Source organism: Pleurodeles waltl, chromosome 2_2 (assembly GCF_031143425.1).
Source record: "Pleurodeles waltl isolate 20211129_DDA chromosome 2_2, aPleWal1.hap1.20221129, whole genome shotgun sequence".
Taxonomy (NCBI): domain Eukaryota; kingdom Metazoa; phylum Chordata; class Amphibia; order Caudata; family Salamandridae; genus Pleurodeles; species Pleurodeles waltl.
Genome location: NC_090439.1, coordinates 1,166,335,296 through 1,166,349,334, shown reverse-complemented (window position 1 = coordinate 1,166,349,334; position 14,039 = coordinate 1,166,335,296). Strand labels below are relative to the sequence as shown.

At 49.2% G+C, this 14,039-nt stretch overlaps 1 protein-coding gene across 3 annotated transcripts in view; it reads right to left on the bottom strand.

The window, feature by feature from the left end:
- Nucleotides 1–4,546, bottom strand: part of LOC138283023 (E3 ubiquitin-protein ligase TRIM11-like) — a 174,038-nt gene extending 169,492 nt beyond the window's left edge. For 2 of the 3 annotated variants that reach the window (XM_069221139.1, XM_069221138.1), the window contains exon 1: nucleotides 4,098–4,546. In XM_069221139.1, coding sequence (XP_069077240.1) covers nucleotides 4,098–4,508 — 411 coding nt within the window. In that variant the 5' untranslated portion in view covers nucleotides 4,509–4,546. The remainder of the gene's footprint in view (nucleotides 1–4,097) is intronic. The other variant, XM_069221141.1, reaches the window with a different exon arrangement.
- Between the last annotated feature and the right edge of the window lie 9,493 nt (nucleotides 4,547–14,039).

The following is a 14,039-nucleotide window of genomic DNA, read 5'->3' as shown; positions in this document are numbered from 1 at the left end:
TGACAGGTGGCTGTCATGTTTGATGGAGCCGTCCGTCAAACATTTACAATATTGGCAGGAGCCAACAAGAACGAGCGTAACAGCGGATCCTGCCAATACTTAGAGTTGTCCGCAAGGCTGCAGATAACCCTAAATTTGACAGGCGCTGGTCCCTCGGCATGGCAGGAGTAAAGTAAAGTTCTCTGCCAAGATCTAAATCAGCACCCTGCGTTTTATTCACCTGCATCTACTGTTGACATTAGATCAGTGGTTCCCAACCTGGGGTCCGCAAAGCCCCCTCAGGGGGTCCGCGACTGCTTAGAAAATGTAATAGTTTTAACAGATTAGGTCCCCAGATTTCAGTAATGACTTAGTGGGAGGTCCCCGGATTCCAATAATGATTCAGTGGGGGTCCCTGGGTTCCAGTAATGATGAAGTGGGGGTTCACAGAAGTCAAAAGGGTGGGAACCGCTGCATTAGATAACACGTGCAGTGCTGTAGAGACAGCAGCGAAACATACCTCATATGTAGTATGTGGGCAGTTGAGCGTGGAGACAGAGCTCAGCGCACCAGGTCGGAGACCAGATATCCTCCCTTCACTTGATCGAAGACTGACTGACAGATCTCCGCAGGCAGATCACTGTGGTTACATCTGAGCCGCTGCGTCGCCGATGAAGACTGCCAGATCTCCGCAGGCAGATCACTGTCGTTACATCTGAGCCGCTGCGGTGCCGCTGAAGACTGGCAGATCTCCGCAGGCAGATCACTGTGGTTACATCTGAGCCGCTGCGGCACCGATGAAGACTGCCAGATCTCCGCAGGCAGATCACTGTGGTCACATCTGAGCCGCTGTGGCGCTGCTCAAGACTGGCAGATCTCTGCAGGCAGATCACTGTGGTTACATCTGAGCCACTGCGGCGCCGATGAAGACTGCCAGATCTCCGCAGGCAGGCAGATCACTGTGGTCACATCTGAGCCGCTGCGGCGCCGCTGAAGACTGGCAGATCTCTGCATGCAGATCACTGTGGTTACATCTGAGCCGCTGCGGCGCCGCTGAAGACTGGCAGATCACTGTGGTTACATCTGAGCCGCTGCGGCGCTGCTGAAGACTGGCAGATCTCTTCCAGGCAGATCACTGCGGTTACATCTGAGCCGCTGCGGTTACATCTGAGCCGCTGCGGTGCAGCTGAAGACTGCCAGATCCCTGCAGGCAGATCACTGTGGTTACATCTGAGCCGCTGCGGCGCCGATGAAGACTGCCAGATCTCCGCAGGCAGGCAGATCACTTTGGTTACATCTGAGCTGCTGCAGCACCGCTGAAGACTGGCAGATCTCCGCAGGCAGATCACTGTGGTTACATCTGAGCCGCTGCGTTGCCGATGAAGACTGGCAGATCTCCGCAGGCAGATCAATGTGGTTACATCTGAGCCGCTGCGGCGCTGCTGAAGACTGGCAGATCTCTTCCAGGCAGATCACTGCGGTTACATCTGAGCCGCTGCGGTTACATCTGAACCGCTGCGGTGCCGCTGAAGACTGCCAGATCTCTGCAGGCAGATCACTGTGGTTACATCTGAGCCGCTGCGGTGCCGATGAAGACTGCCAGATCTCCGCAGGCAGATCACTGTGGTTACATCTGAGCCGCTGCGGCGCCGATGAAGACTGCCAGATCTCTGCAGGTAGATCACTGTGGTTACATCTGAGCCGCTGCGGCGCCGCTGAAGACTGGCAGATCTCCGCAGGCAGATCTCTGTGGTTACATCTGAGCCACTGCGGCGCCGCTGAAGACTGCCAGCTTTGCTGAGCAGGCGCTGTGTTTAATGAGTCAGCTCAGTAAAGTTTTTTTTCCAAAAACAAACTACAAATTTTGTTATAGAAAAACAAAAAGGAAAAGTAACAGAGTTTTCTACCATTTCGGGGGGTTAATTTCTTTGGTTTGCTGTGTGAGACCGCCAGACGCTTCCTGGTGAACCCAGTTAGGTAAACTGGACTCTAAGAGCCACTTCTATCTCTGGTATAGTGACCGAGGGCCCAGCGGCAGATGGGCCGTAGAAAGGGTTTCTGCTGACGGAGCCCAGGGAGGCTCTGCTGTTGGAAACAAGGCACTTCTCCTGACCCTAAACCGAGCGGGTGAGCTGCGGGTTAGGCCGACAAGACAACCGCTGCTTTCTGGTGGATCCCTTCACCTGCCAAACTCTGGTGAGGCCCATACTCAGTCATTCCTGGCAGCATTCTCTGTGGCTCCTCAAGAATGTCATGAATAATCCCTGCTTCCCTACTCCCTAGACTAGGGTCTCAAGTGTGCGACCTGTAATCCCAGGGCTGTGACAGATGCACCATGGCGGCCTCCTCTCTGGAGTACAAAGTGGGATTCGAAGGCTGCGACCCACACACCCTGTGCTCCTCGGCAGCCACTTCTGTAGCACTGGCACTCTCAGTTTGTGACCAGTGATCCCTGGACGGCACCTGCCATACCTTGTGCTCTGCTGCACATGGGGCTCACGGTATGAGATCTGTGATCCCGGGACAGACACAGACACAAGTTGTACTCCTGGCCCTCTCTCCGTATAAAGCCCACAGAACTGTCCAAGATCCCAGAACATATTATGTGTACACTGGATCTCTTTCACTGCAAAGCCCACGGTGCTGGAGATCCCTGAACACGCACAGACATACTATGTACACTTATGCAGCATCTTCTGTGGGGCTCAAGGTCTGGGACATGTGACCACAGGGCTGTGACAGACATACCGCCTTTCTATAGGCTTCACACCTTGTGCTCTTGTGCAGAATTCTCTATGGAGACCTTGCAGTGCAATGAGTGATCTCTGAATTCCTCCAGACCACCTCTGTGCTCCTGGGCAGAATTCTCCATGAAGCCTTTACTAAGCACTAACTTCTGCCTGGATTGATACAGACACACCTCGTACATCTGCAGCCCCTTCTTGTTGGCTCAATGTGGGGTTGTGATCCCAGGGCTGTGACATACCTTTCTGCCCTTGGATAGGCCTGGGTGGAACTCCGCAAAGTGATAAAAAAAACTCAGCCGTGCTCCGTGGAGTTGCGCAAGCAGCGGAGTGCATTAGGCCCTGCCATTGGTGCTGATTTATAGCGCTGGGTGTTTGTCCTGCGCTGAAAAATCAGCACGAACGGCACCACGTGCAGCGCATGAGGGTGCTGCTTCTTTTCTGCCGCTCAAGTAGATTTTTAACTTGAGAAGCAGCTTCTTCAACGTGAACGGAAGGTTTCTCAATGCGTGAGGTAGCGACCATCCGCGACCGCCCAAGTTGAGAAATCTCACTGGGAGGTGGTCTGGAGTAAGATTTTCCTCGCTTACCAACTTAACGTTAGCGAGTGCAAACGAGGAAAAAAACTCCACTCCACACCACTACATGGAGTTTTTTGGAACTCCGCGCTCTAAGCGGAGTGGGAAAAACTCTGCAAACTCCGCGAGCCGAGCGGAGTTTACCGCCCACCCCTACCCTTGGGCAGCTTTCTCAATGTAGTCCTAAGTACGCAATCAGTGCTCGGTGACCATTAAGGATAAAACAACAAGCGCTGGATTTCCAGATCTAAGTGGCCTTGGGTGGACACGGCACTTCGTTGGGTGGGACGGGGCACTTCGTTGGGTGGGACAGGCCCACCTGGCTTAACCTCTAGAACTGGACCCGTTTCTCTATATTTCTCAAGGAGTGACTTCACTTGCGATCCCATCACTCCCTCAGACATACCTTGTACTCCTCTGCAGCCTTCCCTATAATTCTCAAGGAGTGAGTTCACTTGTGATCCCATCACACCTACACACATACCTTGTACTCCTGGGCAGCCTTCCCTATAATTCTCAAGGACTGACTTCACTTGTGATCCCATCACACCCACACACATACCTTGTACTCTTGGGCAGCCTTCCCTATAATTCTCAAGGACTGACTTCACTTGTGATCCCATCACACCCACACACATACCTTGTACTCTTGGGCAGCCTTCCCTATAATTCTCAAGGAGTGAGTTCACTTGTGATCCCATCACACCTACACACATACCTTGTACTCCTGGGTAGCCTTCCCTATAATTCTCAAGGAGTGACTTTACTTGTGATCCCATCACACCTACACACATACCTTGTACTCCTGGGCAGCCTCCTCGATGGGACTCACTGAGTGAGACCTGTGCTCCTTGGATCTGTCACACACAACACAGATGAGCGTCTGATCCTCTTCACAGAACAGCCGGAGTTTCTCCTCGTGTTTCTCGCACAGATTCCCCTCCGGGGGCTTCACGGGGGGCAGGTGAAGCTGTTTTACCATTTCCACCATGTTTCCCAGTTGCCTGTTGGGTCGGAGGCTTCTCCCAGGAGATATCTCTCTGCACTGCGGACAGGGGGAGTTTCCATCTCTCCCCTCCCAGCTCTGAGTGATGCAGGAGCGGCAGAAGACGTGTCCACAGTCCGTGGACACCGGGTCCGTGAAATATTCCAAACAGATGGAACAAGTGGCCTCATCTCTGAGACCCGTGAGCTGAGCTGCGGCCATGATCGCGGAAATGCAGGGAGGGGAGGTAAGTTTCGTTTCTCTGTTTGTAAAGTGGGCGGGTCTGTGTGTGTAAAGTGGGAGTATCTGTCTGTATGAAGTTGGGGTGTCTGTGTGTAAAGTGGGAGTGTCTGTGTGTCTCTTCCTGTGTGTGCTGGGACTTCGTAGCTCTCTGTTTGTGTAAAGTGGGGGTGTCAGTCTGTATAAAGAGGGAGTGTCTGTCTGTATGAAGTTGGGGTGTCAGTGTGTATGAAGTGGGGGTGTCTGTGTGTATAAAGTGGGAGTGTCTGTGTGTATAAAGTGGGAGTGTCTGTGTATATAAAGTGGGGGTGTCTGTATGTGTAAAGTGGGTGTCTGTATGTGTAAAGTGGGAGTGTATGTGTAAAGTGGGGGTGTCTGTGTATATAAAGTGGGGGTGTCTGTGGGTATAAAGTGGAAGTGTTTGTGTGTATAAAGTGGGAGTGTCCCCCCTCCTCTCGTGTGTACTGGGACTTCCTGGTTCAAACCCCCGTCGCGTTCCAATCTGGGCCACTGAAGAAGGTCTTTCTAATTGTATTTTAAATGCGTGCATTTAGCGCTTACTACCCCGGACGAGACATCGCAGCGCTAATGTGCAAGTTCAGCTCTGACTGTAGCAGCCCCGGCCCCAGAGGCGGTAAATAACCCCCGACTGCGTCCCGGGGGTTTATTTCTGGGGAGAAGAGTGAGGCGGAGGGTGAGAGAAATACAGGGAATTACAAGCGACCCCAAGACTTTCAGTCTGATACCACAAGAGAAAGGGGCGGGGGAGGGAGGAATACCCGGGTGTGAACGAATCACAGGGAAGAGAGGGAAACACGGACATAAAGGCAGAGAGAGGAGGAAAGAATGTCAGAGGAGAAAAGGCAACAGAGGTGGAGAAACGAAAAGGACGAGGAATAGAAAACGCTTCATCTTTTTCAGAATTGAAAGTTTCACAAAGTTCCATTAACTGACCCTAAACAGGTCCAGCAGCACTGAAGGTGCCTTTAATGCACAGACAGGCGCGCCTATGGCTGCTCTGCGGCTCTATTTTAGCGCACAGTGCATTCTGGGACTTGTAGTTTGTCTTTATAGATTGAGTATTCTCTCAAACCTCATGGCCAGTAAGAGCTCTTAGCTAACAGGCCAGGACTGCTTGGAGGTGTCAGACACGCAGAGGGTGATGGGAGGAGTGAGTGCACTTTGTCTAACCCAATCCATGCTCCTTTGCTCTGATGCCTCCTCAGTTTGGCTGCAGCCGTGTGCACATCAGCCATGAGCCTGTTCAGGTAGGAAGAGTCCAGCCCGAGCTGCCAGGCCAGGTCCTCCCTGAACCAGAACACAAGTGACCAGGGCCGGTCCCGCACCGACGGGGTCTTCAGTCGGGTACAGCTTGGTTCCAGTGGCACAGTGCACAAAAGAAGGGTGGGTTGGGTGCGACCCGAGCGATTGCTGGTGGTTAGACACATTACAAGCATTCGTGCCATCACCTTTTGTCTGCTTGGAGGTGTCACCCATGGCATGGACCCCTGGCAGGTGCGGGGGAGTATGGACAACAGCCGTGCAAGCTTCCCTCACTCACACGGGGTGGGCACAGCACAGACAGCAACAGCACAACCACCGCTCATGCGCAGAACAATTACTGTCATGGGTCACAGGTGCAGCCATAAAGCAAAGAAGGCAGCCGCCTAGGGTGCCCAGGCACGTCACATACCAACTTGAAGGGAAAGAAATAAAATTACTAAATCAAAGCTCAGCCTAGATCTATATGTATGTGTGTGGTCTTTGTACAGCACACACCTGGCCGGACTGTACCATTGAGCTGTACAGGTCAAAGACAAAGTTACCATCAGTGGAGGGGCCACTGGGCTCTGAGAGCTTCAGTGGTCTTTATTACATCATAATGTAGTGTAGTGTTCTTTTAAAAGGTTGTGTCTTCAGCTTTAAGTGTCTATTTATCCAGCATCAGCCAAATAATATATAATCTCTGCTGTTTACGCAGCAGCCAGCAAAATAGTTCATACTCTCTGCTGTTTACACTGCAGCCAGCAAAATAGTACATAATCTCTGCTATTTACACTGCAGCCAGCAAAATAGTACATAATCTCTGCTATCTACACAGCGACCAGCAAAATAGTACATAATCTCTACTATTTACACAGCAGTCAGCAAAATAGTACATTATCTGTGCTATTTACACAGCGACCAGCAAAATACTACATAATCTCTACTATTTACACAGCAGTCAGCAAAATAGTACATAATCTCTGCTATTTACAAAGCAGTCAGCAAACTAGTACATAATCTCTGCTATTTACACAGTGGCCAGCAAAATAGTACATAATCTCTGCTATTTTCACAGCGACCAGCAAAATAGTACATAATCTCTACTATTTACTCAGCAGTCAGCAAAATAGTACATAATCTCTGCTATTTACACAGCGGCCAGCAAAATAGTACATAATCTCTGGTATTTTCACAGCAACCAGCAAAATAGTACAGAATCGCTACTATTTACACAGCAGTCAGCAAAATAGTACATCATATCTGCTATGTATACAGCAGTCAGCAAAACAGTACATAATCTCTGTTATTTACACAGCAGTCAGCAAATTAGTACATAATCTCTGCTATTTACCCAGCAAAATAGTACATAATCTCTGTTATTTTCAAAGTAGTCAGCAAAATAGTACATAATCTCTGCTGTTTACACAGCAGTCAGCAAAATAGTACATAATCTCTGCTATTTACACAGCGGCCAGAAAAATAGTACATAATCTCTTCTATTTACACAGCTGCCAGCAAAATAGTGCATAATCTCTGCTATTTACCCAGTGGCCCCCTAAATATCTGAAGTTTCACTGTTTATCCAGCTGCAGACTAAATAGTAGTGATGATGTACTATTGACCAGCTGTTGGATAAATAGTGTGAAGGAGCTCTTTATTTAGCTGGACATGGTGGTATAAGGGACTCCAGGCGAGGGTAGGGTGGGGGCCATCTTGTAATGGAAGTGCAGGAAAGTGAGTGAAGGATTAGAAAGTAAGTGTATACACACATGTGCAAAAGTATGTCAAAAGGTAAGTGCATGAACTATGGTTGTTTACAGATCAAAAACAGTACGATCAGTTTGGATTAAAAATATTTATTCTATTTTAATATTAAAATAAGCAAAGTAGGAATCAAGACTTCGGTTTCAGCAGCTTCGGGATATGGCGCACAGACATTAGGCCCGTATTTATACTTTTTTTAGCGCCGCATTTGCGTCGTTTTTTGACGCAAAAACGGCGCAAACTTGCAAAATACCATTGTATTTTGTAGGTTTGCGCCGTTAGCCGTCAAAAAGCGGCGCAAATGCGGCGCTAAAAAAAGTATAAATACGGGCCTCTGTGCTGCAGTCTCGGAGTATTTGGCTGTCCTCAAAGAATAATGAGTATTGTGTTAGAGCAGGTTACGTAAAGGTTGTATTTACTCGTGAAAATACATGTTTTTTAATGTTCATGTGCTTCCTGTTGATGATTTTTGACGGCGGGCTCATTGTGGGCTTCTTGTAAAAGCCTTGCACTAGTTTTAGGCTTCTTTTTGAGGCACATTCAGACCTGGCGGGACAGCAGCAGTCGACAAGCAGCAGCAAAGAGGGACGGCTGAGAGACAGGCAGTGTCTGGGCCACAGAGGGAGCAGCCCTGCCGAGCGCCACACATCGGGGGGTAGGAGCGGACAGAAAATTGAACACCCCCCTTAAATCTCATCCAAAACCAATGTGGTAGAGAGAAGTGAGCGCGCTCGAGTCTGTCTAGGGAAGTTTGGGGGTGGAGGGGTTGGAGGATCTCCCACTAATATGTGTCTTTTAAAAGCTGGGCCAGTTGCTGCATTTTACAGGACAATCTTCAACAAATGTGGACAGCAGCTCATTATTCCCAGCATTTCTTAAAGGGCCATCAGCAAATAATCCAAAAACAAGGTCCAGTTTACTGATCTTCAGCATGGATTTTGGGAGGTTTTAAACCAGGAACAATGAGGGAACAATATTTCCCTGTACAATTTCCTAGGAAGCTGGTTAAGTGACATTGGTTTGCAGTTTGATACAGGTTCCTGCCACTTCTTTCAGTGATAAAAGTGTTTTTGTTTACTATTACCCGTCGCATCCTTTCACAACTCACCGTAGTAACAGTTACAGACACACAATGCTGGTGTTCTCTGTCAGCATGGATTCCTACTGGGTGTGTGACCCGATGCCCTGATGTATCATCAGCCCAGTAACAACCCCACCCCGCTGATGAAGCCAGGGATCGCAACACCCCGGTCTAGATCTACTAGATGATCCCCTATCAGTGTATCCATTTTATCTACACGATAACAAGTCCCTGCCTAATTTGCTGGCAACTTAAAATGAGGGTTCCGTCCATATACAAACTAAACTCCAGGAATCACCAGATCTTCTCCTGTAAGAGTTTGAGCAGGGCCACCTAAAATCTCAAACGTATTCAAACTATTTCACACTCACTTCCTCTCATTAGTGTATTCCTGGTTGCATGTTTTCATTTATGTACAAAGAATATACTCTTTTGCAGCCAGTTCAGTTTCATATTAGGGTGTCCTCCCTTTTCCCTATACTCATCTTCCTCCTCTTTCCACGTTCTTCAAAGCATCCTCTCCTCCCATGGATGGGTGGTATAGGAGGCTGGCCTGGCTTGTGGTGGGTACCAGAGGTACTTGTACCTTGTGCCAGGTCCAGTTATCCCTTATTAGTGTAGAAGAGATGTTTCTAGCAGCTTAGGCTGATAGAAGGTAGCTATGGCAAAGCAGCTTAGGCTGAACTAGGAGACATGTAAAGCTCCTACTATACCACTGGTGTCATATGCACAATATCATAAGAAAACACAATACACAGAAGTACTAAAAATAAAGGTACTTTATTTTTATGACAATATGCCAAAAGTATGTCAGTGAGTACCCTCAGTATGAGCATCAGTTATACACACAAACCAAAATTAGGTAAGTAATAGCAAGAAAAGTAATGCAAGCAGTGTAAAGTTACAGTAGATTGCAATAGGAGCACATAGGTATAGGGGCAACACAAACCATATACTCCAAAAGTGGAATGCGAACCACGAATGGACCCCAAACCTATTTGAGCTTGTAGAGGGTCGCTGGGACTGTATGAAAACAGTGAGGGTTAGAAAAATAGCCCACCCCAAGACCCTGAAAGGTAGGTGTAAAGTGCACCTACTACCCCCAGAGAGCACAGAAGTCTTGATTGGGGGATTCTGCAGGAAGAACAAACACCAGCAATGCAACAACAGTGGATTACCGGACCTGAGTACCTGTAAGACAAGGGGACCAAGTCCAATAATCGCGACAGTGTCGAGAGTGGGCAGGAGCCTGGGAAATGCCAGCTGAGGGTGCAAGGAAGCTGCCACCAGATGGAAGAAGCTTGGAGGTCTGCAAGAAAGAAGAGAGCTAGGGACTTCTCCTTTGGAAGACAGATGTCCCACGTCGCGATGAACCTTGCAGAGGTGTTCCCACGCAGAAAGACCACAAACAATCCTTGCTAACTGCAAGGGTCGCAGTAGAGGGTTTTGCGTGCTGCTGTGGCCCAGGAGGGACCAGGATGTCCCACCTGAAGGAGGAGACAGAGGGGGCGCCCAGCAACGTAGGGAGCCCTCACAGAAGCAGGCAGCACCCGCAGACGTACCTGAACAGGCACTTAGAAGAAAAGTGAACCGAAGTCCACCCGAAGTCACAAAAGGGAGTCCCATAACGCCAGAGGACAACTCAGAAGGTTGTGCACTGCAGGAAGGAGTGTCAGGGACCCAGGCTTGGCTGTGCACGAAGGAAATCGTGGAAAAGTGCACAGGAGCCGGAGCAGCTGCAAATCACGCTGTACCCAGCAATGCAGTCTAGCGTGGGGAGGCAAGGACTTACCTCCACCAAACTTGGACTGAAGAGTCACTGGACTGTGGGAGTTACTTGGACAGAGTTTCTGAGTTCCAGGGACCACGCTCGTCGTGCTGAGAGGGGACCCAGAGGACCAGTGATGCAGTCTTTTGGTGCCTGCGGTTGCAGGGGGAAGATTCTGTTGACCCACGGGAGATTTCTTCAGAGCTCCTGGTGCAGAGAAAGGTTTAGACAATGTCTCAGGTCACATATGTAAGTGGATAGTAGGCCTACAAGACTTTTTACATGAAGTATGTACCAGGATGTGAGAACAGGACTGCAGATTGCTTATCCAGGTTGAAGAAAGAAGGATTGGATGAGTGTGAAGATGATGATTCTTGGTGGGCGGATGAGGAAGTGAAAGTTTGTGTTATCACGAGTGGTTGTATTACTGAGGAAGAGTGGAAACAAGAATTGAATAATGATGTAGATTTGTCACGAATCAAGGACTTGCTGTCTGCTGGGGTGTCTCCAGGTCATGCTGAGAATTTTGGTGAGCAATATAAAAAAATCTGGCATGAACTTTCTATTAAAAATGAAGAGGTTATAAGGGGGAGTAGGTTGATTCCTCCAAGCAAATTGCGTGAGCGCATAATAGATCTTGCTCATAGTGGGCATCATGGCATTTGCAAAACTAAGGAAAGGTTGAGAGGGGTGTATTGGTGGCCCAGTATGGATATAGCAGTTGAAAGGAAAGTGCAGGATTGCGTGGAATGCAAAGTGGCGGACAAGACGTTAAAAGTTAGAACGCAACACATCATGGTAAAAGAAGTTCCAGAAGAAGTGTGGGAAGCGGTTTCGATTGACATTTTGGGCCCGATAAATCGTGGCACACACTCAAAATATGTGGTAGTCCTCATGGATGAGTTATCTAGGTGGCCAGAAGTTATGATCACTTCTGAGGTGTCTTCTTTGAGAGTAGTAAAATCTTTGACGGAAATGTTTGGTAGAGAGGACAATCCAAGATACATATTGTCTGATAATGGAGTTCAATTCACATCCAAGTTAATCTGTGAGTTTTTGAGAGAAAAGGGGATTGTACACAAAAAATGTGCTTTATACCATCCAGAAACGAATGGGATGGTGGAACGTTTCAACAGAACATTGAAAGAAACTATGCAGTTGGCAAATCAGATGCGTTGTGATTGAGAGGAGATGATCAAATGTAAGGTTGAAGACTACAGGTTTACGCCTCACCCCAGTACTGGTCAATCACCTTTTGTTATGTTCAGAAAACTCATTCCTCACACAATAATAGATCTACACTAAAGAATAATTTGACTATGAGAAACTGAAGAATTTTGCGGTGACCCCCATCATCCCACCACCTCACACATACCCCACTATCACAACCTACCCATCCCAATACCAAGCCCTGCATGCCACAACAATCCATGAATCCCCATCACAGACCTGCATGGACACCCATCACCACAGCATGCCCATTAGAGAGAATCACCTAGCCCACAAAACACCACGCACACAAGGCAAAGCTGACAGGACAATCACAACCATACAGGGAAACACACCCATGCAAAACATGGCACACGCAGATACAATAACACTGCACTTGCATCCCCACAGGACCCTTACTCAACATCACTGGAGAGGAGTTGCCAGCAACATCCAGTCCCCCCCGAAGAGGCCCACAGTGATGACAGCAGCTCTGCACGCCTGGATCACGATGACCAACCTGGCCCATCAGGGACCTCTGGACAGTCGGTTACCCTGCCACAGTCCCAGCCCACTACAGAGCCTCCCCCCTCAGGAAACACCACCACAGCACCCACCCAGCAGGCCCATACCACTGTCCCCAGGACACGTCAATCAGCAGTGTGTCCACCACTACAAATCCAGGACAATCAGGGACCTGGGGTCAGTGGCAGTGGGCACCCGGCTCAGGGGACAGAGGCACAGGACAACAGGGAAGCTGGTAGGACTGCTGTGTGACAGGGGGAGGACAGGCCCCGGGAACCGACTCTCCAGGAGGCACTCACCAACATCCTGGGAGCATACCACCATTCCCAAAGACGATGGCCCAGATACTGGCCAAGTTGCAGGAGACCCAGCGGCTGCAGGAGGGACAGTACCTGGGGACCCAAGGAGGACCTCAAACACACCTACACCATCCTGGTCACCATTGCAGGGATGCTGGCTGACATGGCCAACACCATGAGGGAGGCAGTGGTACACCAACAGGCCCCTGACACTAGCCACACCGAAGAACAACCCTCCACCTCCACCTCCTCCTGCGCTAGTGGACAGGAGGTCCTGCCACAGGAACAACAGGCCACCAGCACCCCACCCCCTGCAGATGGGGAACCACCCCGCAAACGATCCCTGCGATCCAGGCAGAAGCCAGAGAACATTGGCAAGACCCCCGCCAGGAAATAAGACTCTCCCGATTGTCACCCTTGTGTCCCACTCTGTCACCCTGTCCACCTTGAACTGCCATTACTCCCCTTCCTATGCCCCATTGGACAATGCACCTGAGATATCAAGAGACTGGACTCTAACTGGACATTCCTCCACCATCAATCCAGCCCATTGCACATCCCCCTCTACTTATGAGCACTTAAATAAACACCCTTGGAACAAATACAAATCTGGAGTCTGTCAAACGATTCAAATTTGTATTAGTACAACATTATGTAAACATTACAAGTCATACGTACAGTTATATTTACATTGGAATGACCTTTAGTGGGCAGCAGTAAACATACCAGGAGCCAGAGTGGGCCACAGAGATCTGAAAATAGAGATGCCAAAGGGTACAGTAAGTGACCATAGACATTGGAAAATCAGGTTGCCATGTACAATGTCCAACAGAAAACTGAAAAGTTGAGTGAAGTTACAGTGTCTTACCTGTGTGTCACTGGAAGTACTGCTGTATAACATTACTTCTTTGGTCCACATCTTCTTCCTCTGCCTCCTCTTCCTCACTGTCCACAGGCTCCACCGCTGCCACAAGACCATCTCCAGGCTCACCCTCCTGCAGAAAAGGCACCTGGCGTCTCAAGGCCAGGTTGTGCAACATGCAACATGCAACGATGATCTGGCACACCTTCTTGGGTGAGTAGTACATGGATCCACCTGTCAGATGGAGGCACCCGAACCTGGCCTTCAGGAGGCCAAAGCTTCTTTCAATTATTCTCCTTGTTCACCCATGTGCCTCATTGTAACATTCCTCTGCCCTTGTCCTGGCATTCCTCACTGGGGTCAGTAGCCATGAGAGGTTGGGGTAACCAGAGTCACCTCAAAACATCGAGGGACAACTGTTAGACACCCTTAGGGATAACCCCATACCCAGACACCAACTTATACTGGGTGGGGACCTTGGGCTCACCTATTAGCCACACCTGCTGCATCTGGAGTTGGCCCATCACATATGGGATGCTGCTATTCATCAAGATAAATGCATCATGCACAGAGCCAGGATACTTGCCATTCACGTGGGAGATGTACTGGTCCGCCAAACACACCATCTGCACATTCATAGAGTGATAGCTTTTTCTATTCCTGAACACTTGTTCATTTCTCCGGGGGGGGGGACGACAAATGCTACATGTGTACCATCAATGGCACCAATGATGTTGGG